Consider the following 26,539-nt stretch of genomic DNA (forward strand, 5'->3'; position numbering starts at 1 on the left):
TTCTTCCATCTTAGAAACACTGCCAAGCTACGAAACATGTTACCTGTTTCTGATGCAGAAAAGCTAGTGCATGCATTCATGACCTCTAGACTGGACTATTGTAATGCACTTCTAGGTGGTTGTCCTGCATCTTCAATAAACAAGCTACAGGTAGTCCAAAATGCAGCAGGTAAAGTCCTTACCAGGTCAAGAAAATATGATCATATTACCCCAATTTTACAGTCTCTGCACTGGCTACCTATTAAGCTCCGTATCAGTAACAAAATATCATTACTTACCTATAAGGCCCTAAATGGTTTAGCTCCTGCGTACCTAACTAGTCTTCTACCACGTTACAATCCATCACGTGATGATTTGTATCGCAAAAAGCTCTATACAAATAAACTTAAATTATTAAAACTTTGTTTCCCAATCCCAAACATCTATCCTTCATTTACCATCTGTCTACCCATATTTAAAAATGTAAGCCTCAATCTCTCTTTTTTCTTCATGCTAGAGTCTTTACTTTACTGAAGGCACTGTTCACTGACCATCTGATGAATACTCACACAAAAATGTCAAGAAATTGCAAGACCTAATGTGAGTTGTACAACAGTATTCAGAGTCGGTGCTAAAATTAATGGGGCCCTGGACAAAGTGGCTATAAGATCTATGAAAACTGATGATATTTGTTCAAACAACTTTGTATATAAAACTTACCAATTCAATTTAACAGTGATTTCTGAACAAAAGACTCTGCTAGTAAGTTTCCTGCTGTTTAGAGAACTTGTATGAATGCAGTTGTTTAATGAACTTCTTTAACATAATAAATAATCTTTATCATTCCACTTACAGCAAGTTTTAGTAATGTAGGTTACATTACTGACCCAGTTCAGCATTGCAAATAGGAGCCATGAGTACAGGTACAGTCATGTGATTTCTGCATTACAGCTTCCATTTTTATTATTTATATGTTTCGTTTAATTGTAAGTAGAGTATAAGCATTGTGAAACGCACTATAAAACACAACGTGCTTAACTTTTTTATTATTATTATTGCTTAATGTACCTCCAGAAGAGAAAACAAAAGTCAGGTTCCACCGAGATTTGAACTCGGATCGCTGGATTCAGAGTCCAGAGTGCTAACCATTACACCATGGAACCGCGTCATGAGTTTTGTGCATAGACAACTATTCCAATATTCAATAGTTCGATATTTAATAGATCAAATAAATAGGTTTCTGTGTTAATAAGGCTTTAATCAATCACATCGCATTACAAACGACCAGCGTGTAAAATCATACAGGTTAACAAAACAAATTTGTATTGTACTTGTTCCGGTTCTCCAGTACGGATGATGGCGATAATGCGCTGTTCACGATAGGCAAACCCACAACGCAAAGAAACAGTTAAGGGTTTATGATTTTCTTCTCAAATATTTAAAAGATACAGAATTGATTACAAGAATTTAGTTTTTTTTTTTTACTATATAATATCTTCGTTCATCGAGGCCTCACACTCCATCCCAGTAGGTGGCGGGAATGGACCTTAAAGTGGTTTGCCAACCGCCATTAAACACAAACGAAGAAGAAGAAACGCAACCCACAGCACACTTACAGCACATTGTATTTCCAAGAGGTAAAACAGGTGAGAAGTGTTTTGTTGTGGAGTTCTGTTTTCATTTACACACAACAATGTGCATACTTTTGCTTTGAGTTTTGCTTCAGTGTTTACCATTTATAGGGAGATCTTAGATGTTCTTCAAAGCTTTGTTTATATGCGTGCACCATTGAACGATTGCTAGTAACGTTAACCGTAAAGTTTTAATGTTATCTGGTGGAAATATGTAAATGTTTTAATGCTTATTGAATGTAATTCCCAGACGACATTTGGATCCAGCTGCAAACTGTATTGCTGAATACGTTGTGGACTTTTATTTGATCCCACATCTATATTAAAAATTACAAATGCCTCATCGATGTGTTGCTTATGGCTGTGGGAAGTTCAGAGGGCAAAATGTCACAATGTTCAGATTTCCCAAAGACCCCGAGGAGTTCCGCAAATGGGAGAAGCAGGTCAAGAAGACCCGAAAGAAATGGGTCGCCAAGACGTACTCCCATCTGTGCTCGGAGCACTTCAGCAAGGACTGCTTTGACCCGAAATCTTACGCCGCTGCAAAGACGATGGGATTCAAAGGTCTGAAACTAAAGGATGGAGCTGTCCCCACGATTTTCATCCGACCACCGTGCAGTAACTGCGGAGGAAGCGGTGTCTCCTGTCCCTTTTGTCCGAAGAAGAGACGCAGAGCGAGTACTGAACCTCAGCAGCTCCCATCAGTGAGTGTCCCTGTCCCATCATGACTCCTACTACTTCAGAGCAGACTCTTTGGAAAAAAAAAAAAAAATATATATATATATATATATATATATATATATATTTTTTTTTTTGAAACTTACTAAAGTTTGATGCCAGTAAGATTTTCTAAAGAAAGAATTTAATACTTTTATAAAAAAATGACAGTGACTGTACAGACATTTATAATCTAGGCCTATGTAAATTAGTGCTGTCAAACGATTAATCGCATCCAATTAAGTTTTTGTTCACATACTGTGTAGAACCATATGTAATATATAATACACACACACATGCTTTTCCATATGTATTTAAGAAAAATATGTTGTTTATATATTAAATAAATATTTATATAAATTACATGAATATAAATATATAAACATGTAAAAACATAAACATTTTCAAAATATATTCTGTATGTGTTTGTATTTATATAATGTATTTCTGAAAGACAGTGTAACACTAAAAGACTGAAGTAATGGCTGCTGAAAATTCAGCTTCACCAAAACAGGAATAAATCAGATTTAAAGAGAGATAATATATATATAAAAACTGCTTAAGACCATTACTTTTAAATTATAATATTTCACTGTATTTTTAATCAAACAAATGCAACCTTGACAAGCAAAAAATACTTGAAAAATATATTATTCCAAGCTTTTGACTGGTGATGTGTTTGTGTTTATATATCAGTATTTTATTACTAGTTTTGATTAATTAATAAATAACTTTGCTTTTCCCAAAAAGGATGAACAGGAATGGACATTTATGAATGATGGAGAAGGAGGAATATTTGACGGAGAACACCACAATCGGCAGAAATCCAGCGATGATGATGTTAATAATTCTGTGACACTTTCATCCTGTGCAGAAAGTGATGGAATAAGTAAATTCAGCAACACTTATATTAATAAACATGCACATGTGCATGCCACGGACAAGTATATGTAACCTCAACTCTATTTTATGTCTCCGCAGTTACATGTGAAATGTGTGGAACCAAAGGCACCACGGAAACCTTCTTCTCCCGGTCCAAGCGCTTCTGTAGTGTGTCATGCTCACGTTCATACTCATCCAACTCAAAGAAATCCTCAGTTCTTGCAAGGCTGCAGGTGGGAATGTCTGGCAAAGTATTTATACCCACATTTATTCGAACGGTGATTCCATTTTTGTGTGTCTTTTACTCAGGGAAGGCCACCCACTAGGAAGTCATCACAAAAACTGTCTCTGAAATCACAGACTGAGGCTTCACACTCAAAAGAGAATGAGCAGCCTCAGGAGAGCAGAGCATTTGGACAAGATGGTAAGAAAACCCACAGATTAGTTTTAATTTTCACTACAGTGTGCTATACAAATATCTAAACGTTGATATGGTGCTGTCTATGTCCAAGCTACTTTGGCTGGGTTCGACTGGGGTAATTACCTTGAGAAAAACGGCCTCCTCGCTTCCCCAGTATCCTGCTTCAGACATGTGAGTGTTTTCTATCCACTGTGGTTCTTGAAAAAATGCTCCTGTGAAAAATAAATGCGGTGAATGTTATAACAATGTCCTCTTTGTTACTGTTGCTATTGAATTATGATGGTCAAATCTGTAACTCCCCATATGGCAGGTACCACTCTGCGCTCAATGGGACGACATCTATGTGGGGTTAAAAGTGGAGGTTCTCAACACTCACACAGCCTTGCCAAGTAAGGTGTACTGGATTGCCACTGTTGTGCAGCTGGCAGGTATATAACTCCATATTATTAATATTAATTATGCTATTATTCAGATGTTTGGGGTTGGTAAGATTTTTTTTTGTGTATGTGTTTTGAAAAATCTCTTATCCTTACCAAGACTGCATTTACCTGATAAATGAAAAAATACAGTAAAAACAGTAACATTATGAAATATTATTGCAATTTAAAATTACAGTTTTTTTTTTATTTTATTATACCATATTTTTCTGACTATAAGTCGCACCTAAGTATAAGTCGCATCAGTGCAAAAATACGTCATGACCAGGAAAAAAACATATATAAATCGCATTGGACTATAAGTCGCATTTATTTAGAACCAAGAACCAAGAGGAAATATTACCGTCTACAGCCGTGAGAGGGCGCTCTATGATTTCAGTGTAGACTACAGGAGCTCTGAGCAGCATAGAGCGCCCTCTTGCGGCTGTAGACGGTAATGTTTTAACTTGATTAATTTATCTTGGTTCATGTCAAATTAATTTTGATAAGTCGCACCTGACTATAAGTTGCAGGACCAGCCAAACTATGAAAAAAAAGTGCGACTTATAGTCCGGAAAATACAATATTTTAAAGTGTAATTTATTCCTGTGAAGGCAAATCTGAATTTCCAGAAATCACTACTTTAGTCTTGCTCATTTGGTGCACAAGAAAAATTTCGTGTATACAATTGTGCCCCTTATTATTTGTTGTGGAAACCAGATTTTGTCTGGAGTCTTTTAAGAGTAGAAAGTAAAAAAAATTAAGAACCAATACTAATTAATCAAACAAACAAACAAGCCTGGTTGCACACAAAAACAAAAAGTTGTCTGACAGTGGTTACACTGACTAAATGTTTATATGACAACATGTTTTACATGTAAAACGTAATTTTTTAGCGTGCAGTTAAATGTAATTATGGGCACCATTACACGATATTGTGTGCTTATTAGATCTGTTGTGTTTCTCTCAGGCTATATGGCTCTTCTGCGTTATGAGGGTTTTGAGGATGATGACAGCCATGACCTGTGGTGTAATTTAGGCACGGCTGATGTTCATCCTATAGGCTGGTGTGCAGTGAACAGCAAGCTTCTGGTGCCCCCTCAAGGTGAGTGTTTATACCAAAAGTTCACCGGGTATACGTTCAATAAAAATGCTAAATCTTGATTATTTGTTTTTTCCTATAGAGGTCCACCAGCATATTAAAGACTGGAAGTCCTACCTTATGGAGAGACTGGTTGGAGCGCACACTCTTCCTGTTGACTTTCATGTCAAGGTGACAGCACTGGCAAATTACCATTCCATTGATACCGTCGGTTTTTCTTTCATTCATGCAGAACTGTCTGCGTTTCAGATGGCAGACAGTTTGAGGTGTCCGTTCAGGCAGGGGGTTCGAGTGGAGGTGGTCGATCGCTCGCAGGTGAGCCGTACTCGTTTGGCAGTGGTGGATACTGTCATAGGAGGCCGACTCAGACTGCTGTATGAGGACGGGGGACTGGGACCCTCGGGTGAAGTGCTCTCAGATTTCTGGTGTCACATGCAGAGTCCTCTGTTACACCCTGTCGGCTGGTCTGAAAGAGTGGGCCACTCAATCAAACAAACCGGTGAGAAGAAACATAGTACAAACATACTGATCCCCCACACATGACACACATTTGGATTTTCATGATATTATTCATAATTGTCCAATAAAGACTTGGTTTATAAGAATAATTTGTTCCCATGACATTTGTTGGCTTGTTTTAGTGAAATGAAACTATAGTGTAACTCAAACGATGGAGTGAATTTGTCACCATCATCATTTTTGTAATGTGCAGGGCTCCGTAGAAAAAAAGGAAATTTGTATTCTTTACTTTTGTAAAGATTATTAGGTTACAGTGTAATTATACTTTTACGTAATATTAATTAACTACATGTACTTACTATATGCTAAGGGTTAGGATTAGGGTTTGCCTTAGTGTTACTTGCATGTAATTATGTATAACTTATTATTATAATAGGAAGAACAGGTAACAAGGACACCTTAAAAATAAAGTGTTAATGATTATTATTTTCAAAAATGACAAAATTACCTTTTTTTCCTACTTGTTGTTTGTCTTATGCTATTTGTAGAAAATAACATGCCTATTTCTCACACAGATACAAGTGTCAACATGAGTAGCCATCCAGCATTTCGCAAAGTCCTTCAAAACAGTGTGCAAGATCAGTTCAAGAAGGTCCGTGCATATACCATTTCACTAAAATGTGAAACTAAAATAGTCACGATTTCTTTTTGTTAGTTAAAAAATCTTATGGCATTTAATCATTTGCGATGTATAATTCCTTACCCTATGCAAACAGTTGAGGACCGTTTACATGGGAGATACGTTTTTTGAGGAAGGCATGAAACTTGAAGCAATTGATCCTCTGAACCTTGGGAACATCTGCGTTGCATCAGTCCGTAAGGTACAATTCAGCCGGTATTTATCACTTGAAGTGAATAATTTCATATATTTGCATTGACCTGGCTTATCTTCTCACTCAGGTGTTGCTGGATGGATACATCATGGTAGGCATCGACGGTGTCGAGATCGGTGATGGCTCTGACTGGTTTTGTTATCATGCCAGCTCACATGCCATTTTACCAGTTGGATACTGCAAGAGCAACAACATACCTCTTACCCCACCTCCTGGTAAGGTCTTCAACTTCTAAAAATCTATATTTAGGTACAAGAAATAGTTGAAAAATTATTGAAATTGCCTCCTTTCTCATCAGGTTATGATCGTGCCACATTCACATGGACAGAATATTTAGAAGAAACAGGAACTGTAGCTGCTCCACGAAGACTTTTCAACACCGTAATCTTTTTATTTTGATTGCTGAGCCATATACAGTATGTTAATGCATATGTGAGTTTATGTTTTAAGCACATCTTGTGGTCCCTCCCTCATACGTCTGTCCCAGGATGATGTAGGCCATGGCTTTACCTCTGGTATGAAGCTAGAGGCAGTGGACCTCATGGAGCCACGGTTGGTGTGTGTGGCCACTGTTAGGCGCTGCGTTGGCCGGCTTCTCCTCCTTCACTTTGATGGCTGGGAGCCTGAGTTTGATCAGTGGGTAGACTGTCAGACTCCTGAAATTTATCCTGTGGGCTGGTGTGAAATCACTGGCTACCAGCTGCAGCCACCCATTGGCCCAGGTAAAATCATTGCAGTTTTCAAAGTATTCATATATGCTGTCAAAAGTGTGTTTTTTTACATGTTATATTTTGCCCTCTTGTGTAGAACCACCTCAGGGTCAGGAACGCTTACACACAAGCAAAAAGGCAAAACCTTTTATGGGAAAAAGGAGTAAGTTTAATTCTTGGTCGATTGAAATATTTAAAGCACATGATGGTTACATTCATCACATTTCTCCTTACTGGTTTTATATCGTGTTGCCAGTCGCTCCCATTCATTCTCTTACGATTCTTTATTTTTCACTTTAGAGCGAAGATTTATGAAGAAAAACATGAGTAAATGCACATCTAAAACCCAGCCCACAGAGAATCCAGAGAAGAATCGATCACAAGAGGCATCAAACCCTTCTGTCACTCCACTTACCTTACAAATAAAGACTGAACCTGAGGAAGAAAGTATGTAGCAATCTCTTTGTTCGTAAATGTATGTAAAAAAATATATGTATATATTTATTTCTTACATGATTTGCCTGTCTCTCTACAGTTATTGCCGTAAAAGTGAAGGTGGAGGAAATGGAAACCCCCTTATTATCCAGTGCACCAACCAAAGAAAGGGACAACCCAGAACCCTTCACAACCGTCAAACAGGAGGACTCCGTTTAACACTGCTCTGCTAATATATATATATATATATATATATATATATATATATATATATAGGCAAAAGTGTGAACCAGATTGTCTTTTTTGTGGATTTTAGTATTAAAACTGGTAGTCTGTTTATTAACCATTATGTTTTTGTCCTAAAATAACACTGGTAGTTATTTAACTCAACCAAGCTGTTAAGTGTAAGCTATAGGAACAGTTAAGTGATTATATTATTCCTTTATTTTTATACAGTTCTCATTTTTCCACATGACCGAAATCTTGCAATATTCTATTAAAATGTCCTCATTTGTGTTAAGGCACTTTCTGATTAATTTTTTTTGCAACAGAATTAAGCCTTAACGATCTTCAAATTCTTGTTGATTTCAATGTATATTACAAGTGTATAATTTTTTTTACTGACCACTGAACTAACATAGTACATTTCTTTGACAGTCAAGAAGGTGATTTGAACACTAAACAGTCATATATAAAACAAGCACCCTTAATAATAAAACAGTTTAACAAATCGGTTTTGGGTTATATTGATCTACATCAGTTACAGTGATGTAAATACAGTGGAATCACACCAACTTCCTCTTCTTCGCTGTACGTTTCTGCATTGTAATATGTTTTGCACTTTTGTTTTTGGCTTTGACTATCTTGATGACTTTTGGAGGACTGATAAGAGCAGATTCGGTCTTTGTGGCCTTGGTTGGTTTTGGGTGCTGAATAAGAGGATGCTTTTCCCCTGGGCAGCTCTTAAAAACATGGACGTCTTTGACCCTTTGACCTCTGAGTTCTGGTGGGTGGCCACAAGTGGCTCTGACCTTCAGATTCACCTGCTCGATCCACCTAGTGGCAGAAAGAACAACACAAGGGTCAAAAAGCAATAATGGAGGTCAGTTCAAGCCACTATGATGAAAAGTCTGTAGGATCATAGCAAACTCCTTTCAACCAGAGCAGTAGTAACTGTTTTGTGTTTTTAACAGCTAAAACTCGTCACAAGGAAAAAAATGTCTCAGTCTTTTAAGATACAAAGTGTTGTACAATGGATGTATACTTGCTGCATCCCCAATGATGCACTCTACACTTCTACACGATGTACTTATTCACTCAACCAAGCAGTGTATTAAATATAAAGTTATTTTGTGATTCAAGATCAGAGTCTGACAGCCACTCACCCTGTGTTATGTAATTTAAAGCTAGAACAGTTGAGTGCATGTAGTGTCCAACATTTCATGCTTCGGTTTTCTTAATTTAATGCATCAGGTATGCAAAGTACACTTTATTTTTCAATGTGAACCCACTACTGATTCTATTTATACTACAAAACTGCAGAGAATAGTGCATTAATATGTGAATTAGGACGCAGCTGGTGTAACTTGTAAAACTAAAAATAAATGGAACCTTACTCTAAAGTGTTGCCCACACTTTTGAATGGTGATGTTGATTTTAAGAATGAAACTCACTTGCGAAGAGGCAACAGTGGACAATCGCAGACCAGTGGATTCTCTGCCAAGTTTATAACCTCGAGTCCTGTAAGTGGACCCAAGTCTGGCAGCTCCTCAAGTTGGTTTCCTTCAAGCAACAGACTCCTCAGACCGGACCCCAGTCCTGCTAGTGAATCTTTAGAGACCTTCAAAAGGTAAGAGATAGAAGAGAGATTTAAATGTAGATTGGCATTCCTCTTGTGGCATTAGAAAAGGTTTTGTCCTTACCTTTTCTAAACCCATATGATTCAGGTAAAGATGTTTAAGTGTGGCAGCAACTGGCTGAAAAACCTGTGGTCCGATCCAGCGAATAGGGTTACGGGAGAGATTAAGCTCTGCTAGGCTGCTGGCTTTAGAAAGAGCCTCACTTGGAACTTCTTTGAGTTTGTTTGTGCCTAGATGAAGAGTATCCAAGTCCGGTGCAGGATCAAAGGCCCTGGAAGCAACCGCTGTGATGGCGTTGGAAGTGAGATAGAGGCCCCTCAGTTTCTCAGCACCGGTCAGGATCCCTGCTTCTAGTTTAGCGATAGCATTATTCTCCATGTGCAGAGCCAGCAGACCAGGCAACAGCCTGAATGCTCCTTTGGGGAACTGAGTGAAACGATTCTTCTCCAGATGGAGGTAAGTGAGATGGGGCAACCCCTTGAATGCCTCGGGACTCAATGAAGTGAGGTCATTTTCTGAGAGGTAGAGGTAGACCAGACTCTTCATACCATTGAAAGCCCCATCTTCTACCTCATGGATCTTGCAGCGCTGCAAGTGAAGGGAAACCACTTCTGCAGTGCCTGGGAAACTGTTTGCAGGGACGTAGTGGAAATGGTTGCCCCGTAAGTCCAACAAGCGCGTGTCCGGTGAAAATCCACGGGGGATCTTGGGGAGGCCTTTGTTTTCACAAGATGAGTGCTTGTTCTCAGCCTGCAAAATGTATGTGGGTCAATGATAATAGTTTTCAATTAGTTTTTATTACTTTATACTGTTATAGTTTTTGTTAATCTTTTGCATTACAATTAATTTTTATATTTTCTGGTTTTACCTTTCTGTGATTTTTTTTTTAAACCTTTAAATATTTCAATAAAGTAACAGTTTTTCATTTTTAGTTTATTTAGTTATTTTAATATTTCAAATCAAGTTTTTATTTTAAGAAATTAAAATGATTTTAGTTTTAGTTACTGATTATAATCCTGAATAGAGTTCAAGATAAAGAAAAAAACATTTTTTGTAAAACATGCCAGTAAAATAGAAATGTGCACACAATGTTAGTTTATGATTTTTTTTTTATACTATTTAAAAAAATGCTGTGTGGTGAAAACAAAATAGAAAGTAATAACCTTCAGTGAACTATCAATCCTTATTTAATTAAAAAAGGTTATACACCTATTTTCCATGGTATTTTCTGTTCTTTTCTCAATCTCAAATTATCAGGTTTTAGAAGAGCTGCACCACATGACATGACTTATGAGAATGCAAATTTAAATGATTAGATATCATATTAATAATAACAATAAAATATAAAATAATAAAAGAAAATGGCTTCTCATTTGTGATTTATTAAAAGTCATTGTAAAATAAATTATGTAAATTAAACTAAATGGAGTGTCTTATCACTGACCTATGCAAAGTCTTTTCACTCACTCTATTTTTGCATCCACCCAGTAAGTTTTCACTCACCTCACACTGACAGTTGGCTGGGCATTTGACTTTATCTGGCGGTGGGGTTGTGGGGAGTGTGGGCAGTCTTCTCAGCTCCTCCAGCTCGGCCTTCATCATGGCCTCCTGGCTCTGACAGCGCAAATCAGCGGGATTGACCGCCTCCAGATTCTCACCGGACAGATGTGCAGGACCTCCACACGTACCACCCAGGCGAACACGCTCCCGCATCGCCCACTCGCGCAGAGGCCGCATGTAGCAGCTGCAGTAGATAGGGTTGCCTGCCAGATTGAGGCGACTCAGTTTGGGAGAGCCGGGGGCCATTGGCTGCAGGATGCGCAGCTGGTTATGACTTAGGTCCAGATGAGCAAGACGAGGAGAAAGCAGGATAGCTGCATTTGAAAAATCCTGCAGGGAGTTATGATCCAGGAGGAGGTGAGTGAGTTTGGGCATAGATACAGACTCCTCTCCAAGGTAGGTCATGGGGTTGTAGCTTAGCTCTAAGCGAGTTACTTCTGGAAGTCTGGAGAGAAAAAGAAGAGTAAGAAATAATGCTAGGTTTTTAAAGTAAGTTTATTCGATTATTATAAAAACATACATTGTAGCATTAAAAATATTTGATGAACATTTATTTACTGTAGAAAGTTTTTCCAGCATTTATTGATCAAAGTCATTAGTTCTTAACCTATTTAACTCCAGTGGCCCATGACTTTTCCATATTTCCCCCTAATTTGTATGATTTACTTTTACTTACAGTGGTGGCCAAAATTATTAGAACACTTGGCATATTTGTAGGGGTCATATGATGTTGCTAAAAAGAACCTTATTTTGTGTATTTGGTGTAATGCAATGTGTTTATGCGGTTTAAGATTCAAAAAACACATTTTCCACATACTGTACATTATTACATTTTACATTACATTTACATTTTGCTGACGCTTTTATCCAAAGCGACTTACAATTGCTATATATGTCAGAGGTCGCACGCCTCTGGAGCAACTAGGGGTTAAGTGTCTTGCTCAGGGACACATTGGTGTCTCACAGTGGATTCGAACCCGGGTCTCCCACACCACAGACATGTGTCTTATCCACTGCACTAACACCATTACTGTTTCGCCTCTATATGCCCTGCCTTTCTGAAACGCGTCGTTTTTTACAAAGCACATCATTTTGAAAAGGGAGGTGTGCTCTGATTGGCCAGCTATCCAGTGCATTGTGATTGGCAGAATACCTCAAGTGCCTGATGGAAATGTTATGCCCCTTGCTGCCATACTGTGATGCCTGTCCTGGCCAGAACACCGGCACGTCAAAACAAAATCGATAAAATCCATTACAAATGAGCCATTTGTTGCATCCAGTGAGGACATAATTATGAATTATAATGACTTGCACGGTTTCACGCGTTGCATTGCATCGTGCCGCGTAAACGTAAAACCATGTCTGCATTTGTGATCGGAGAAACCTCAAACAACAAGCGCTACTCTACACCAGCAGTTCTCAATTCCAGTCCTTGCACCCCTCTGCTCTGCATATTTTCCAAGTCTTTCTTGGTTAACACACCTGATTCAGATAATCAGCTTGTTAGAAGTGAGCTCCGTGCATGAACTATGTTCCCATTGACGTGGTCAATATATGTGTTATAAAATATGGTGTTATTCATGGATTTGTGTGACATCATATACCTCTGTAAATAAATACAATTTAAATTCACATCTCGCAAACTTCAATGCACTTTGAATGGAATATATGTTTTCTTTGAACTGGAATCATGGTGGAATATCCTGTGACGTCCCCTTCTCAGGGCACTTATGTTCGAATAGAACAAATGTTTGAAACCGTAAGAGAAACATACAAAATGTGCAGAGCAGAGGGGTGCGAGGACTAGAATTGAGAACCACTGCTCTACACTGCTCAAAACTTGTGTTTGAGTTGTCAGTGGCAAATCCTTTACATATGTAAACGTACTTACAGACTGTGAGTCAGAACAGCTGGCATTGTAGTTTTCTTTCACAGGATCAGGAAACAATACTCCATGAAATGTGCTGCACACATCTGAATATTTGGGTTGAATTGCTCTGGAACAGTGTAAATACAACTTAACCACTGATTCCTAGTTGTGTCCTCTTTTGGAAGGCCAAACAAAGTAATTTTCACTTTCACAATGAAACAGCGACTCCACAACAGCGAGATTTAAAAGTTTGACCTTCTTTCTTTGCCTTCTTTCATTATGCAGATCTTCCCACATTGTGACATAGACACGATTTAAACGAGGCATATTAGGAGGACGGGGACAAGTCTTTACTTTAATAAAGAATATCTCTTTTGGTTTGAGACGTTAGTCTTTGCTTTAAAGATCTTCTTCATGCACCAAAAGCTTGTAACACTCCAAAGAGAAAGGAAAACTTGAAATTGCAGATTATTATTATTATTATTTTGTTGTTGTTGTTGAATTGGCCATTACAGTGCCCATTAAACAAATGAATTATCTAAGTCATTTATCTACTCTATAAACCATATAATAGAGTCATCATAAGGAGATTTAGGTAATTTTCCTAAAAAACTGAGTAGGCCTATTACACTGTCATTCACTGAGTACATTTACATGGACAACAATAATCTGATTTTAACACAATTAAAACAATACTCCGAATCTTAAGAATCAACCATGTAAACATATTTTTGATTACCTTAATCCTTAAAATTACCTTAAGTCATATTCGAAGTAAAGAGAAATTGAATTAAGACATGTGGAGTATTCCCATTTTAGTCCCATCATTTAAGTGCAGTATAGACATGTAAAATCCCTGGCAATAATTATGGGAAAACCACATTTAGAAGATGTTCACCCAAAGTTTTGACTGTTTTACAACAGGGTCTATAACTTACACTAAACCTCTGTTTCGTTTAGTCAAATGTACGATACTTTCATTGCCTTGGTCGTTGACAAGTGTCCAGATGCAGTCTCAGATGAAAGTATTGATAGTTGCAAGGTGTGGACTTGCGATCATGTTCTTCTGGGATTGAAGAGTGTTGAAAAGTCATTTGTGGATTAATGCATATTTGAGAAACGAACCGTTTAAAATGATTCAGTTCGATTTGGTGAACTAGTTCAAACAGATCCGGTTACATCGAATGATTCGTTCGCGAACCGGATATCACTACACTGTTGTGGTTTGAACTCTCTCACAACAGACACGGAAGAGAAGACAATGCTGAATAAAGTCGTAATTTTTGCTATTTTTGGACCAAAATGTATTTTCGATGCTTCAAAAAATTCTAACTGACCCTCTGATGTCACATGGACTACTTTGATGTTTTTCTTACCTTTCTGGACATGGACAGTAGACCATTCACACAGCTTCAATGGAGGGACTGAGAGCTCTTGGATTAAATCTAAAATATCTTAAACTGTGTTCCGAAGATAAACGGAGGTCTCACGGGTTTGGAACGACATGAGGTTGAGTTATTAATGACATAATTTTTATTTTTCGATGAACTAACCCTTTAAGTAATTTTTCATTCTCCATAAATGTGCATACTATCCATCCTAAATTCGATGTGATATTAGTCATTTTCATTACTATTTAGAGCAGACAGGGTGGATAGTATGCACATTGGGATGCAGAGCATAGCTTCAACAACGGCATAATATGTTTGCATGTACAGCATGACAAATAATTAACTGCACTTGAAAATTTTGTAAAATTAAACACCCAAAACTATATATGACACTATCAGAAACTATATGTTTATACGTGAAATTATATTAATCCATTAATCGTTCTATGTACTATAACATAAAACAGGAACATGAAAGGAGTATTCTAAAACCAACTCATGTAAACGGTCTTGTCAACTTAATCCTAATATTGTTTTATTTAGATTAGAGTAAATAATTAGATTACTGATGTCCATGTAAACAGTCACTGTCACACAATCATGTTTCTTCACAGAAGAAGCCAAATTACTTGTGTAATCATTGTCAGGTGTGATCGCGGTTAAACTGATGGTGGTGCAAGAATCTTAGGACACAGCTGCATGATTCTTTTGAATTTACAAGTCCTATCCTGCCCATTAAGTGATTGGTAACATCGGGGGTTTTGTCACTGAGGTCACACCACCAATTGGTATAAATTCAAAGCCTCTAGAAGTTGTCTTGAACCATATGTTGCTCTTTGAACATGGCTGAAGAAGAAGCTAACGAGTGAGCTATAAAGACCCTTTTAAATACTGGCTGGAGTTAGCGCCATACAGCCAAGGACGTGAGATGCAGTCCAAACACTGCAAAGTACACTTTAGACCACCACGATGCCACCACTTCACACCAGAACCGAAAGGAGAACGGTAGAAAAAGAAACTTTCAGACACACAAGTGAAGCATTTCAAAATTCTCAGTCTTAAGGACTGAAGAAAGACCTCACGAGAACTGTGTGATGAAATCAATGTCAGAAACTGGGAGAAGGAGGACTTGTTGGCAGAACAGCAGCAAAGGAACCATACCTGAAATAGAAAAATAGAGTGAAACCCCTGAAATTTGCTAAAGAACACAGGAAATGGACAAAGAAACATTGGTATAAAGTGTGTGGACTGGTGAATCCAAGAGCCTAACAGTGTGGCAACAAGCCAAGAGTGTATGTTCGATGGACAGATGGTGAGAGATATAAAAAGGAGTGTCACTTGCCCAGGGGTTAAAGCCTTTAGGAACAGGTGACTTGGTGAAAATTGATGGCATCATGGCTAAAAAATACCACAATATTTTGTTGTGGCACCATCTGGGAGTCAACTTATTGGGCTTGGATTTATTTTCATCATGACCATGACAACGACCCTAAACATTCTTCTAACTATTGCCAGAACTACCTAAGACAGAAGGAATCTTTTTGAACATTGAACATGATGGATTGGGTCCCTCAAAGTCCAAACCTCAACCCCATCAAGCAAATTTGGGTTGAGCTGGAAAATAAAGACAGATGGATCTATTATACATTCAAAGGAAAGTCTTTGGCTTGAGTTACAGAAGGCATGGGATAGTCTCAGCCTCAGACATCATGCCCACGGACCGTCGGCTAAACATCTGATGCATATGGCACACAAAAGTGGAAACACTTCAGGAGTGTTGAAGTCGTCATCGGATTGGTTGAATTCTACAGGATTTCTGCGAGACGTGTTAGTCACGTTCTTTAATGTTCTGTCTGGATACAAAGATACCATGGCAGCAAACCCCCCTAACAAATGAAGAAAACCGTAGTGTTTACAACTGTGAAGACGAGCGCTTATCAGGATCAACTAAACGCTGGAGTTTCAAAAGAATGTGAAATATTTAAAGCTTGTGGCATATAATCTTTCAAATACATCCAAGAGTTTTACTGTTATTGTGGCAACATTTCTACGCCCTGAAACGTGACGATGAACAAAACGACTGGTTGTTTGACATGTCGTTCAAATGGCCCCATGAGCGTGCCTTGGCTAATGAAAGCTGCCATGAATTCATGCTATGCGAGACTAAACATGGGATAACATTAGTGTTGAAGTTCTCAGGAAATATACTGACACTATGCCAGAGAGAAGCACTGCTGTAATTGCCGCAAAAGGTGGACATACCAAACATTAAAGTGAAAAGTGGACAAAAAAAATAGTATGACTGACTTAATCTTATATTTGTTGTGCTCAGAGCAACTATCTGCATGTTTCATGAAAATTATGAAATTAAATCATGTTTTGGAGGCAAAGAAATTATCAATAGTTTTCAATTATTTACTGTTCTAATAATTTTGGCCACCACTGTGTTTTTATCTAGCCTAGAAATCAGTTTTAAAATGAGGCTTCCTCATTAATCAAGATTTTTCAAGACCGTAAGAATTGAACTGGTTCTTCAAAGAAAAAAAGAAAGTGGTTGGAAAGGTCAGTTAAAATAAGACGATTTTTAATTTGGTGTTGTTGGGCATTTTTTAATACTTGTTTGAACTTTAAACCTTTTAAATAATTTTGAGGTCCCTCTGGACTCACTGCGCAAGGTTGATGTTAATTTATAAAGTCTTATATTTTTATAAGTAGTTCATTGTTAGTTCATGGCATCTTAGTCAATAACTTAAACCTGTTTCTTTAAGCTCACCTTGTCATCGTCTCAGTGGGGAAAAACTGCAGTTCATTGTTATCCAGGCTCAAACGTGTAAGAGTGAAGAGGCCAGCAAATGCTTCTGTTGCCAGATAATTGAGAGAATTTTGACTGAGACGTAGCCATTTGATGTTCTGCAAACCCTGAAATGCCATGTTAGGTATGTACACCAATTGGTTGTGTGTGAGTGAGAGGAGGTTGAGAAAGCCAAGCTGTGAAAAGGCTCCAGGCTGGATCTCCTCCACTCTGTTTCGGTCAATAATTAGCTGCTTCAGTGATGTAAGCCCATCAAATGACTCCTAGTTTGTTAGGAGATCAAATAATGAGATGCATGGAAAGATTGTCCAGGATTACAACTATAAACACCAATCCATTGTGTCTTGCTTGCCTTACCTGGTACAGGATCTCAATCTTGTTGTTGGCCAGGTTAAGTAAGACCAGCCGGCCAAGTCTGCGGAATGCACCTTCCCGTACCCTTTGGATGTTGCTGTTCTGCAGCGACAGGTGGGTGAGGTAAGGGGTGTGTGTGAACGCCCCTGTAGGAAGCTCCTGCATGTCATTTCCTCTCAGGTCGAGTTTCACTGTTATCTTGGATATATACAAACGGCAGCATAAAAGCAATGCAAATATAACATAAATGTATAGAAATTCAGTTAAAATAAGGCCATAGTGATCAGGCTGGTGCACAGATTACCTCATCAATGGTAGGCGGCACCTCAGTGAGATTCTTGTTGACACAAGCAACCGTGAGCTGGATGTTGTCACAGATGCAGAACTTTGGGCATTTGCCTGACTGCACAGTATGGAACTCCAGGGCAAGTAACATTATAACCAACACTGTGGGAAGGCTAAACATTTTGGTGTTTCTGTGTAAAATAAAAGGTAGAACACCCAGTAACAACTTAATTGACCTTATTCAGTTCACTTTGTCAGGAAAACAATCTGCAAGCTTAATTAAAACTATGCAGTTTAGTTTGCCAACGCTGCATGATTTGAGGCTTTAGTGTTGAGCTCTGCTGGTATGTTTGAACTGGCTGGATTGAAGGCATTCACATAATTTATGGTTGAATGCAACTGCTTCATTGCCTCAAACTGAATGTCAAAACAGGCATTTCATCCTCTTATAACCGCTATATTTCTACATTTATTCCTTCAAACGAAAAACAAAAACAGGTATAAACAATTTATGACAATAACACTGGGATACATTACAAGTGTCAGCTTTATATTAAAGATATTTCTACCCAAATAGGTGAGCTGTGGAAAACGGTATATTGGAAATGTTGTTTCAAAATGTTATGAATTCGAGTAAATCAATTATTGATCAGATTTGTTGTCTAGAACAATGTTCTGTTATTTATGTAAAGTCTGCTTCTTCGATAATGACTTTGTTTCGGTTTTTACAATTAGGTTTAAACCTTTTAATAGGCTACACTGTTTGATGACAGGTTCTCAGTGTGACTATACCTTGCTACCGAGTATGAAGAGTTTATTTTTTTACAAATTGTGAAACATACTGCGTTTAGACTCAGCATCACAACTCATTAAATGTATAGTATTTTATTTTGTTTTTTTATTTTAATAAAACATTCAATAACTTGCTCTAAAAACGAACTAAAATCTTCAAACATTCCTTACCTTTTCTGAATAAATATGACTCTCTCGCGGTCCTTATTAACAAAAACACGCTCCGTCATAAACAAAATACTTAAGAAATAAAATTTCGAGCAAATGTTGAGAAAAAATAACAAAGAGTTTTAAAAGTCTACTTCTTAACAGAGCACCGACACCGAAGCAGCCGAAAAAAAATGATTTTCCAACTGCGAAATATGTTCGTTGAGTCCCACGAGACTTCAGACCACGGCTCTGCAGCACACAAAGAAGCGCACTGTTCTCAGTCTGGCCATCAGTCTCTCATAAATAAACCGCTGGAGGAGAGAAGGTTCCCTGCGAGCGTTTGGTTCAACACCTATATTCTTTTCAGTGTCAAGATACTGAGAAAACTGCCCAACAGGTTTGCTGGACCGCTCAAGGCTCAGTGAACTTGGGGCATTTGTGTCACTCAGGCGTTTGGTGAAAGCGCAAGGCAGTGAGAGCTGAACTACAGGACTTTATAACTTCATGCAAAACGGCTTTAAATTTTAAAATGGTAAATGTTACACTGAAAGAAAGACAACATGATCTCCCAAGAAAGAAAACTGTTTAATATCAACAAAATGGAATGTTGCAAATATGACAATATCCAGTGCATACCAGTTGTAGCATTAAATATACTAATGTCCAAAAAATTTTCCACTTAACTGTCAATGCCTTCTTCATTTCAACCTAAAGACTTTTAGATTTTGATATGACTTGATTTTGGTTTAAACTGCACCACCAATATGGCACATCTAATAAAAGGCATGAGAGAGTGAACATGCTCGTGGCTCCATGTCAATGTGACAGTTCAAGTATTGACAACTGTTCAGAAATATCAGTTATAACATTACAATCATTTAAGGTTTAAGCGATAATTAAGCCCTAATTATCATCCAGTGCCTTTTTTCCCCATTTTCCCTTTCCACGTATAAAAATAGAACCAATATTACTAAAAAGAGTTGAAAGAACAAAACTCTTATTCCAAGCCAGCTGTCTACAGCTGATCTGTAAGGAAATTCAGTTAATTATCATGAGGCACTAGTCATCACTGTACTTTGCCAAGCTTTGCAGTCTGAGATCTTACATAAACTAGATCAAGAGTTAACAAAGTTTCATGTATCCAGTCATGTTTTTTTTTTTTGGAATGACCCGTATTAAGTACTTTCAGTGGCTATATAATGGGGTTTAAGAATTAAGCAGTGGTCCTTTTCACTAATGTGGTCTTGAGAACATCTCTGGCATTGCAGCAGGATTCTAAGACTTTGCCATTTCTGGAAAACAAAAATACATATATGTAAGTATGTCTTAAGATTGTTATGGTACACAGAAAAAAGGTACAAAACTGTCACTAGGGTGGTAACCTTTTCCAAAGGTACTGATATGTGCCATTTTAAGTACTAACATTTACCATTTAGGGGTAAAAGAGGTACAAAGACGCATCTTTTAGCTTTTGTAGCTTAAGGTAAATACCCTAAACTAGCAGTGATACTTAAAGGGGGGGGGTGAAATGCTATTTCATGCATACTGAGTTTTTTACACTGTTAAAGAGTTGGATTCCCATGCTAAACATGGACAAAGTTCAAAAAATTAAGTTGTACGTTTGAAGGAGTATTTTTGTTCCAAAAATACTCCTTCCGGTTTGTCACAAGTTTCGGAAAGTTTTTTTTTCGAGTATGGCTCTGTGTGACGTTAGATGGAGCAGAATTTCCTTATATGGGTCCTACGGGCACATCTGCTGGAAGAGCGCGCGCTCCCGTATAAAAGAGCACTGAGAGGGTGAAAAAAAATGAAAAAGGGTCACGATCGTGTGTTGGAACCGCAGGCGGTGAGTAAAACTGCTTCAAATATCTCTGTGTTGTTAACTTGGCTATCAGCGCATAAGCACACAAGTAAACAACATGCGATGTTGTCATCAAACTGCACTTTCCACATGTACAGCTTAAAAAAAAAAAAAAAAAAGACGACAATGTGGAACTTTGTCATTTTCCAAAACCGCTAAGCAAATATATACAGTTTCAGTACATACCACATAGAGACATCGTTGCTGATGCTGCTCTAGTTAAATTTCAGCCTCTGGATCTGATTCTGGATCATAAATATACGCTGAATCTGACTGTTAGCCATGGTTTGTTTTGGATGTTTTTTTCCTCACGGTAATGTCACAGCTTCCAAACGCTCTCAACACAAAAGCCTACTCGCGCTCGTGATTCTTTAGCTCCGCCCACACGTCACGCCTCCAGTCGGTCGTGTTTTTCCGGGAAAAATCTGTACAGACTATCTCACTCTTATGAATATAATAAAACTAAAGACTTTTTGGAGTTATGAAGGATGCAGTACTACTCTATAGGTTCTCAAGATTAACAGGATATTGAGTGAAAACGAGCATTTCACCCCCCACTTTAAGATTTATTTTGAGTGCATAAGTGGTCAGGAAAATGCAATAAAACTGGATATACATTATATTTTGAACCCAAACTAACCGTGACACAAATTCTTCCAGAACTTCAGCCTGATCTGCTGGGAAAAACTCTTGTGCAGCTGCGTGCTCCAAAGCAAGTAAGTGTCCAGGCAGTACAGCTACCTTCTTTATCTTCTTATCTTCACTCTGGAAAAGCAAGCAGCAGTAATGAACAACACTGAAAAAAAGAGAGACTGAACTGAGCATCACAATTAGTATAGTACCTTTAAAAGTCCCAGGTTCACTATCAGTGAGGAGATAAAAGAATAGGATTGAGAGTGGGAGTTGGAAAAGGCTTTCCTCAACAGGGCATCTGGGCAAGAAGATGAACGGCTGATTAGTCACACAGGTTTGGAACAACATGAGGTTGAGTAAGTGGAGACAGAATTTTCATTTTGAGGTGAACTGCTCCTTTAAATGTTTAATTGTATGGTATTAAGTCATACCAGTGCTCTCAAATATTGCTTGCTTTACTTCTGGTTCATCTTTGTATACTGATGAAATCTTGAGAAAAATTTCTGAAACCTTGCTAGCATCGGAGACGTCAACCTAAAAAAAAAGGAAATTATTTCATGTGGTTGGAGAACAAGTCAAACCATCCTGATGTACAACTGGACTTAATGAATCAACACTGTACCTGCTGCTCTATGAGCTGGATCCTTTTGGCTCCAAGGGAGATCAGTTTCTCAGCTGACGGTGAGATGAGGAAAGACGTGAGCTCAGAAGTGCAGCGAGGCTCCTCCTGTGGCAAGAGAACAACGCAGGTAAACTCCAAATTGTTCATTTGATGGAAAATAGAAACAGGTTCAGGTTTAGCAGTCCATTCAGGCTTGCAGATGTTTTCTGCGATCACCTTTTCTTCAATTACATCTTTTGTTCCATTGACACCATTTTCCTCTGTATGCACTTCATCTTCCTTCTCTTCTTCATCTTCCTCCTCCTCCTCCTCCTCATCATCATCTTCAGGCTCTCCTTCATCATCACTGCATTAAAAACATCTATTTATCATTAGTCTAACTGTAAAAGTATTTCAAATACAGGAAAATATGAATTTCCCTTTAATTTATTCATACAAGAAACATCCAATACAACCCAGATTAATACCTGAGCGTGCCCAGCAGATCTTCCATGTTCATGCTCTCCATCACTTCCCTGAGAGCCTCACAGCCTTCCTCTCCAAAGCAATTTCCTAAACAAGCAAGCAGAAAACATTACCACATAATAACAACTTTGACACCAAATTGAATTCCAAATTCAACAGAACAGAGACACTATAGTGAGTGCAAAATTATTAGGCAAGTTGATATTCTGATTTTTTTTTAAGTACATTTGACCAATTCCAAACCACATCAATCTTAATAACTACTATTAATTTTGTATTTAATCATTTATAAGTGATAAATAATTGTCCATGAAGGCTGGAAGTGAAAAACTATCTATATTCTGGTGTGCATAATTATCAGGCAGGTTTTCTTTTACAGATAAAGTGAGCCGAAAAATGAGTTCATTTTAGTCCATCTCTGCAAGACAGACTTTTCAGGAAAGAAGATTAACTAAAAATGGACTCCCAAAACTTACTGCCAGATTCTTGAAAGAGTGGTACAAGTGGATGTGATGCTGGTCTTTCAAAATCAGACTTCATGTAGTTCACAACACTTCAGCATGTTATTCTTATTAAATGAGGGTCATTTTTGGGGATTTTTGTACCCAAGCAAAGTCTCTAAGAACTGAACACATTGCACTTCTGGAGACTTCAGGTAGGTTGCAGTTCTGGGAAATGGTGGCACTGGAGACTAATTGGTTCCTGATGGTTTTACACCTAAATCTTAACCTTAATTAAACTCTCTTGCAGTTAACATGTGTCTTCACTTGTTTTTTCTGACCCTGCTGACTTAATGAGCATTTCACTGTCCAATGGTCATGCCTTAACTTTGCAGATTCCAGTACTGCATCCTTCTCATTTGCATTTAATCATTTTTTAATTGCAGTTTTTCACTTCCAGCCTTAAGGGAAAATTATATATCACTTATAAATGATTAAATACAAAATGAATAGTAGTTATTAAGATTGATGTGGTTTGGAATTGGTCAAATGTGCTTGGAAAAAAGTATATGATCCAATTATCAACTTGCCAAGTAATTATGTATGCATTGTATTTTAAAAAAAGCTGTCACAAAGCTTTTAGGAGGCGGACTAAGGTTGTACTGTGCAGTCTAACTCTGGTCCACACTTGTTCAGAAAGATATGCATGTGAATTAGTTGATATTAAAAAAATATTATATTCATAAAATTCATAAAAAAGAAAAAAAGAAAAATTGCATTCAAAATAAAATGTTATGTTTACGTACCATTTGTGTGTGTACGGTGTATTTTCATTATGAATATATAAATACACACACATACATATATACATTAAGGATAGAAATATGTCAGATTTATATACAAAATATATCAAAGCTACCAATTTCTGTTAATAAAAAAGTTTGAAAGCAAGCAGCTTGTCATAATTACGATGGAAATACCTAAAACCGTATGTGAGGAGCCTTTAAATATAGGTGACAGACAACAAGAGTCGAAAAACTTGAAAAATTAAAATAAAATAATAAACATGGTCTAACTCATTTACGATTCCTGATTTTTCAATCTAATCTTGATCAATTTTGCAGAATGTACAGTACAGTATCATTCATAAAGGAGTTTTGCACCAGTTGTCGATAAGGAAAAGCATACTTGTTTAGTAATAATATGCTGTGACAACAAAATTTAATTAATTTACCATTCAGGTCCAGTTTCTCCAGATCAGATTTGCCCCGAACAGCCTTTGCAACTACCACAGCTGCAGCCTCACATATCTCTCCAAATGACAAATTCAGCTCCTAAACAAAACGAATATTTTAGAATGCTCTCAGTATGTACAATCACTGAACGGAAGTGTTTGTGTGCATCAGCTAGATCCAATGCTGGTGTCATGCATCAACTAACCCTGAGGAATGGCAGTCCCTCTCTAAGGGCCCCTGCTATAGCAATCGCACCTTCTGAGCGAACCAAACAATCCCCAAAATTGATGACTTTAAGACACTGGAGGTGCCTAATAGCCTAAACATGGATGAAATCACACGGACAGCCATTAATAAACATCTCTTCTAACCATATAGAGTCATGAGACAGAGTTGCTCAACATACCTCCGCCATGGCTATCGATCCTCTCTTAGTAAAAGTGTTGTCGTTGAGGTTGAGGACCTGAAGGTTTGGGTTGTGCTTTATGGCAGTGGCTAAAGCAGTGATGCCAAGATGGTTGATTCCATTCTGTGGCATATAGACCTCTTCAAGACTGCCCAACAACTGTTTAAAAAAAAAAAGCAAGAAGAACGAAGAACAGAGAGTCAAACAAAGCAAAATTGTATAATTTTATGGCAGCAGAGGATTATTTTATTATATATATATATATATATATATATATATATATATATATATATATATATATATATAATTATTTTTTATTTATTTATAAAGAAGTCACCAAGAAAAGTTTAAAGAACAACGTTTTATTTGAAACAAAAAACCTTTGTAAAAATCTTTACTGTCACTTTTGATTAATGTAACACGTGTGTGCTAAATAAAAGTATTAATTAAAAAAAAAGTTACTGACCCTAAACTTTTAAACAATAGTGTAAATACATTTTTAGAAAACAATTATTCTTTAGTACCTTAAATGCTTTGGCAAGTGCAGCAGCACCATCATTCTCCAGCCGATTACGTCCAGCGATGAAGACTTTTAACCTCAGGGGAGAGCCAGCTGCACTAGACTGCTTGTGACATTCAGTCAAAGCAGAAGCAAGGACCTATAAAAAAAGAAAATAATAATAATAAAAAAAAACTAAAGAAATAAAACTGTTATTTATCTGATTCATGAGCTCCAAAAATATTAACACGTTTAAAATGATGATGCATTTTTTTAAACCGGTTACATCGAGTTAATCACGGCCTAAACTTACCATACCCCCTCCGATGCCCATGCCACAATTATTAAGCCTGAGCTCAAGTAAAGTGTAGCATGCAGCGCTCTTCAGAAGGCTTTCAATTCCCTTTACACCGTCAGGGCCAAAGGCATTGTCGCTCAAGTCCAGAAGAGTCAGTCTGGCCCCCGATGTCATCAAAGAATAGCCCAATGATTTCTAGAAAATGTTGGAAATGCAGTAAGCTTTTTATTTCACAGCAAATACATTTAACTGAGCTTTTTGAGATGGGTATTGTTTTACCAGAGCAGGTGGAATTTCAGAGCGAAGGCGACCCGTGAACAAGTCACTCCAGTGGCATTGCTTTGTAAAAAAAAAATGCAAAGATTAAAAACAGCAAAGTCAAAGACTGAACATTTTCCAGTGGCAGTTTAAAACTACCTCCAATTCCCTTTTCGCTTCAAGAGATTTTGCAATTGCCTGTGCTGCTTCAACCCCCAATGTGTTTCCCTCTAATCTGAGAGACTGCAGTCCCTGACACCCCTCGATCTCCTTCACCATCTCTTTCACTGCAACATCACAGAAAAGGAAAGGAATTATGAGTGTTGAGGTTTATGCATTAACACAGAAAATAAATAAATCTGCTAACAGATTTTTTTTACTCACCTGACTCAGCATGGTCCAACTTCAGCCCTTGTCCCTTATAGCTTAATTCCACTTCTCCAACATGAGTTTTGGCCAGCGCCTCTGTAATCTGAGCAATATCTCCAGAAGCCATTTCTTTCTCTACTAATGAAGTTAATAAAACATTAACAGGGATCACAAAAATCTAGCACACTAAACCTTAAAAAAACTGATAGATCTCTGTAGCATATGGATTTACTAATATAGATATTTACATCCCACTCACACATTATACATCAGTGTTACATCCTCATTTTTTAATTCATTTTTAACAGGATTGTACCATTAGCTCAACAAGCTAGCCTGTCACTATACAAGTAAACAAAAGATTGGCGTTTTAAAGTGTTCCTTTGAAACCAGATGTTTCACCTTGCAGTTCGATAAACTCGAAATAGATGTTGCTGAACTTACGTTGTCTCAAAATTAGCATGCTAATGTCATTGCAGGCTAGCTCAGAGAATTAGCTACCAAACTTTACTCTCAACCAGTACTTTACAATAGTCCTTCAATCACATCAACAATAGTTAAATATAAAAATGTTAAGATTATTGATATTTTAAACCTACGAATATTACCTTACACCTCGGCACAGATATTAACAGAAGCCAGCTGATAACTAGCCTGACTAGAGAAAGCCCATCACAACAGGAGGCACGTGGAGGCGGCAGTTCTTTGAAAGGGCCGGCGTCACATTGTTTCATA

General features: G+C 37.6%; 3 protein-coding genes and 1 non-coding gene across 5 annotated transcripts; 1 reads left to right on the plus strand and 3 right to left on the minus strand.

Moving 5' to 3' along the window:
* Positions 1-1,070: 1,070 nt before the first annotated feature.
* On the minus strand, positions 1,071-1,142 carry trnaq-cug (transfer RNA glutamine (anticodon CUG)). The gene has a single exon. It is a non-coding gene; the product is annotated as a tRNA-Gln (tRNA).
* Positions 1,143-1,471: 329 nt separating this feature from the next.
* l3mbtl2 (L3MBTL histone methyl-lysine binding protein 2) lies at positions 1,472-8,375 on the plus strand. Its single transcript, XM_052571123.1, has 18 exons — positions 1,472-1,625; positions 1,861-2,314; positions 3,078-3,216; positions 3,309-3,442; positions 3,519-3,633; positions 3,722-3,801; positions 3,941-4,058; positions 5,017-5,151; positions 5,231-5,319; positions 5,398-5,647; positions 6,183-6,259; positions 6,384-6,488; positions 6,568-6,715; positions 6,799-6,881; positions 6,988-7,222; positions 7,308-7,373; positions 7,511-7,657; positions 7,746-8,375. The coding sequence occupies exons 2-18, from the start codon at positions 1,946-1,948 to the stop codon at positions 7,862-7,864; spliced, it is 2,409 nt and encodes an 802-aa protein (XP_052427083.1). The 5' UTR covers positions 1,472-1,625; positions 1,861-1,945; the 3' UTR covers positions 7,865-8,375.
* On the minus strand, positions 8,072-19,153 carry chadlb (chondroadherin-like b). Its single transcript, XM_052571124.1, has 8 exons — positions 18,740-19,153; positions 17,796-17,967; positions 17,495-17,689; positions 17,099-17,400; positions 11,008-11,509; positions 9,568-10,254; positions 9,319-9,485; positions 8,072-8,701 (listed from the first exon to the last, which is right to left on the minus strand). Exons 1-8 carry the CDS (start codon positions 18,796-18,798, stop codon positions 8,431-8,433), a joined length of 2,355 nt encoding a protein of 784 aa, XP_052427084.1. The 5' UTR covers positions 18,799-19,153; the 3' UTR covers positions 8,072-8,430.
* Positions 19,154-19,284: 131 nt separating this feature from the next.
* Positions 19,285-26,528, minus strand: rangap1b (Ran GTPase activating protein 1b). Of its 2 annotated transcripts, none has more exons than XM_052571125.1 (16): positions 26,413-26,528; positions 25,820-25,942; positions 25,595-25,722; positions 25,457-25,516; positions 25,193-25,372; positions 24,905-25,039; positions 24,381-24,539; positions 24,180-24,293; positions 23,974-24,073; positions 22,302-22,386; positions 22,051-22,180; positions 21,835-21,939; positions 21,644-21,746; positions 21,422-21,510; positions 21,220-21,344; positions 19,285-20,010 (listed from the first exon to the last, which is right to left on the minus strand). In XM_052571125.1, exons 2-16 carry the CDS (start codon positions 25,929-25,931, stop codon positions 19,932-19,934), a joined length of 1,704 nt encoding a protein of 567 aa, XP_052427085.1. In that variant the 5' UTR covers positions 25,932-25,942; positions 26,413-26,528; the 3' UTR covers positions 19,285-19,931. The 2 variants fall into 2 exon arrangements, with proteins under 2 accessions (XP_052427085.1, XP_052427086.1); XM_052571126.1 differs by having other exon boundaries at positions 25,820-25,939; positions 26,413-26,505.
* Positions 26,529-26,539: the final 11 nt, after the last annotated feature.

The sequence above is a fragment of the Carassius gibelio genome, chromosome B12 (genome assembly GCF_023724105.1).
Source record: "Carassius gibelio isolate Cgi1373 ecotype wild population from Czech Republic chromosome B12, carGib1.2-hapl.c, whole genome shotgun sequence".
NCBI lineage: Eukaryota > Metazoa > Chordata > Actinopteri > Cypriniformes > Cyprinidae > Carassius > Carassius gibelio.

What these genes read in the sequence shown, in the direction of transcription:
- chadlb (XM_052571124.1), bottom strand. Translation starts at nt 18,798, where the DNA reads ATGACGGAGCGTGTTTTTGTTAATAAGGACCGCGAGAGAGTCATATTT. An exon ending in ATCATATGGGTTTAGAAAAG is followed by an intron (nt 9,486 to 9,567) that starts GTAAGGACAAAA and finishes TACCTTTTGAAG; the next exon opens with GTCTCTAAAGATTCACTAGC. An exon ending in CCACTGTTGCCTCTTCGCAA is followed by an intron (nt 8,702 to 9,318) that starts GTGAGTTTCATT and finishes TTCTGCCACTAG; the next exon opens with GTGGATCGAGCAGGTGAATC.
- rangap1b (XM_052571125.1), bottom strand. Translation starts at nt 25,931, where the DNA reads ATGGCTTCTGGAGATATTGCTCAGATTACAGAGGCGCTGGCCAAAACT. An exon ending in AAGCGAAAAGGGAATTGGAG is followed by an intron (nt 25,517 to 25,594) that starts GTAGTTTTAAAC and finishes TTTTTTACAAAG; the next exon opens with CAATGCCACTGGAGTGACTT. An exon ending in CACTTGCCAAAGCATTTAAG is followed by an intron (nt 24,540 to 24,904) that starts GTACTAAAGAAT and finishes TTTTTTAAACAG; the next exon opens with TTGTTGGGCAGTCTTGAAGA.
- l3mbtl2 (XM_052571123.1), top strand. Translation starts at nt 1,946, where the DNA reads ATGCCTCATCGATGTGTTGCTTATGGCTGTGGGAAGTTCAGAGGGCAA. An exon ending in CTGTTGACTTTCATGTCAAG is followed by an intron (nt 5,320 to 5,397) that starts GTGACAGCACTG and finishes TCTGCGTTTCAG; the next exon opens with ATGGCAGACAGTTTGAGGTG. An exon ending in ACCTTTTATGGGAAAAAGGA is followed by an intron (nt 7,374 to 7,510) that starts GTAAGTTTAATT and finishes TTTTCACTTTAG; the next exon opens with AGCGAAGATTTATGAAGAAA.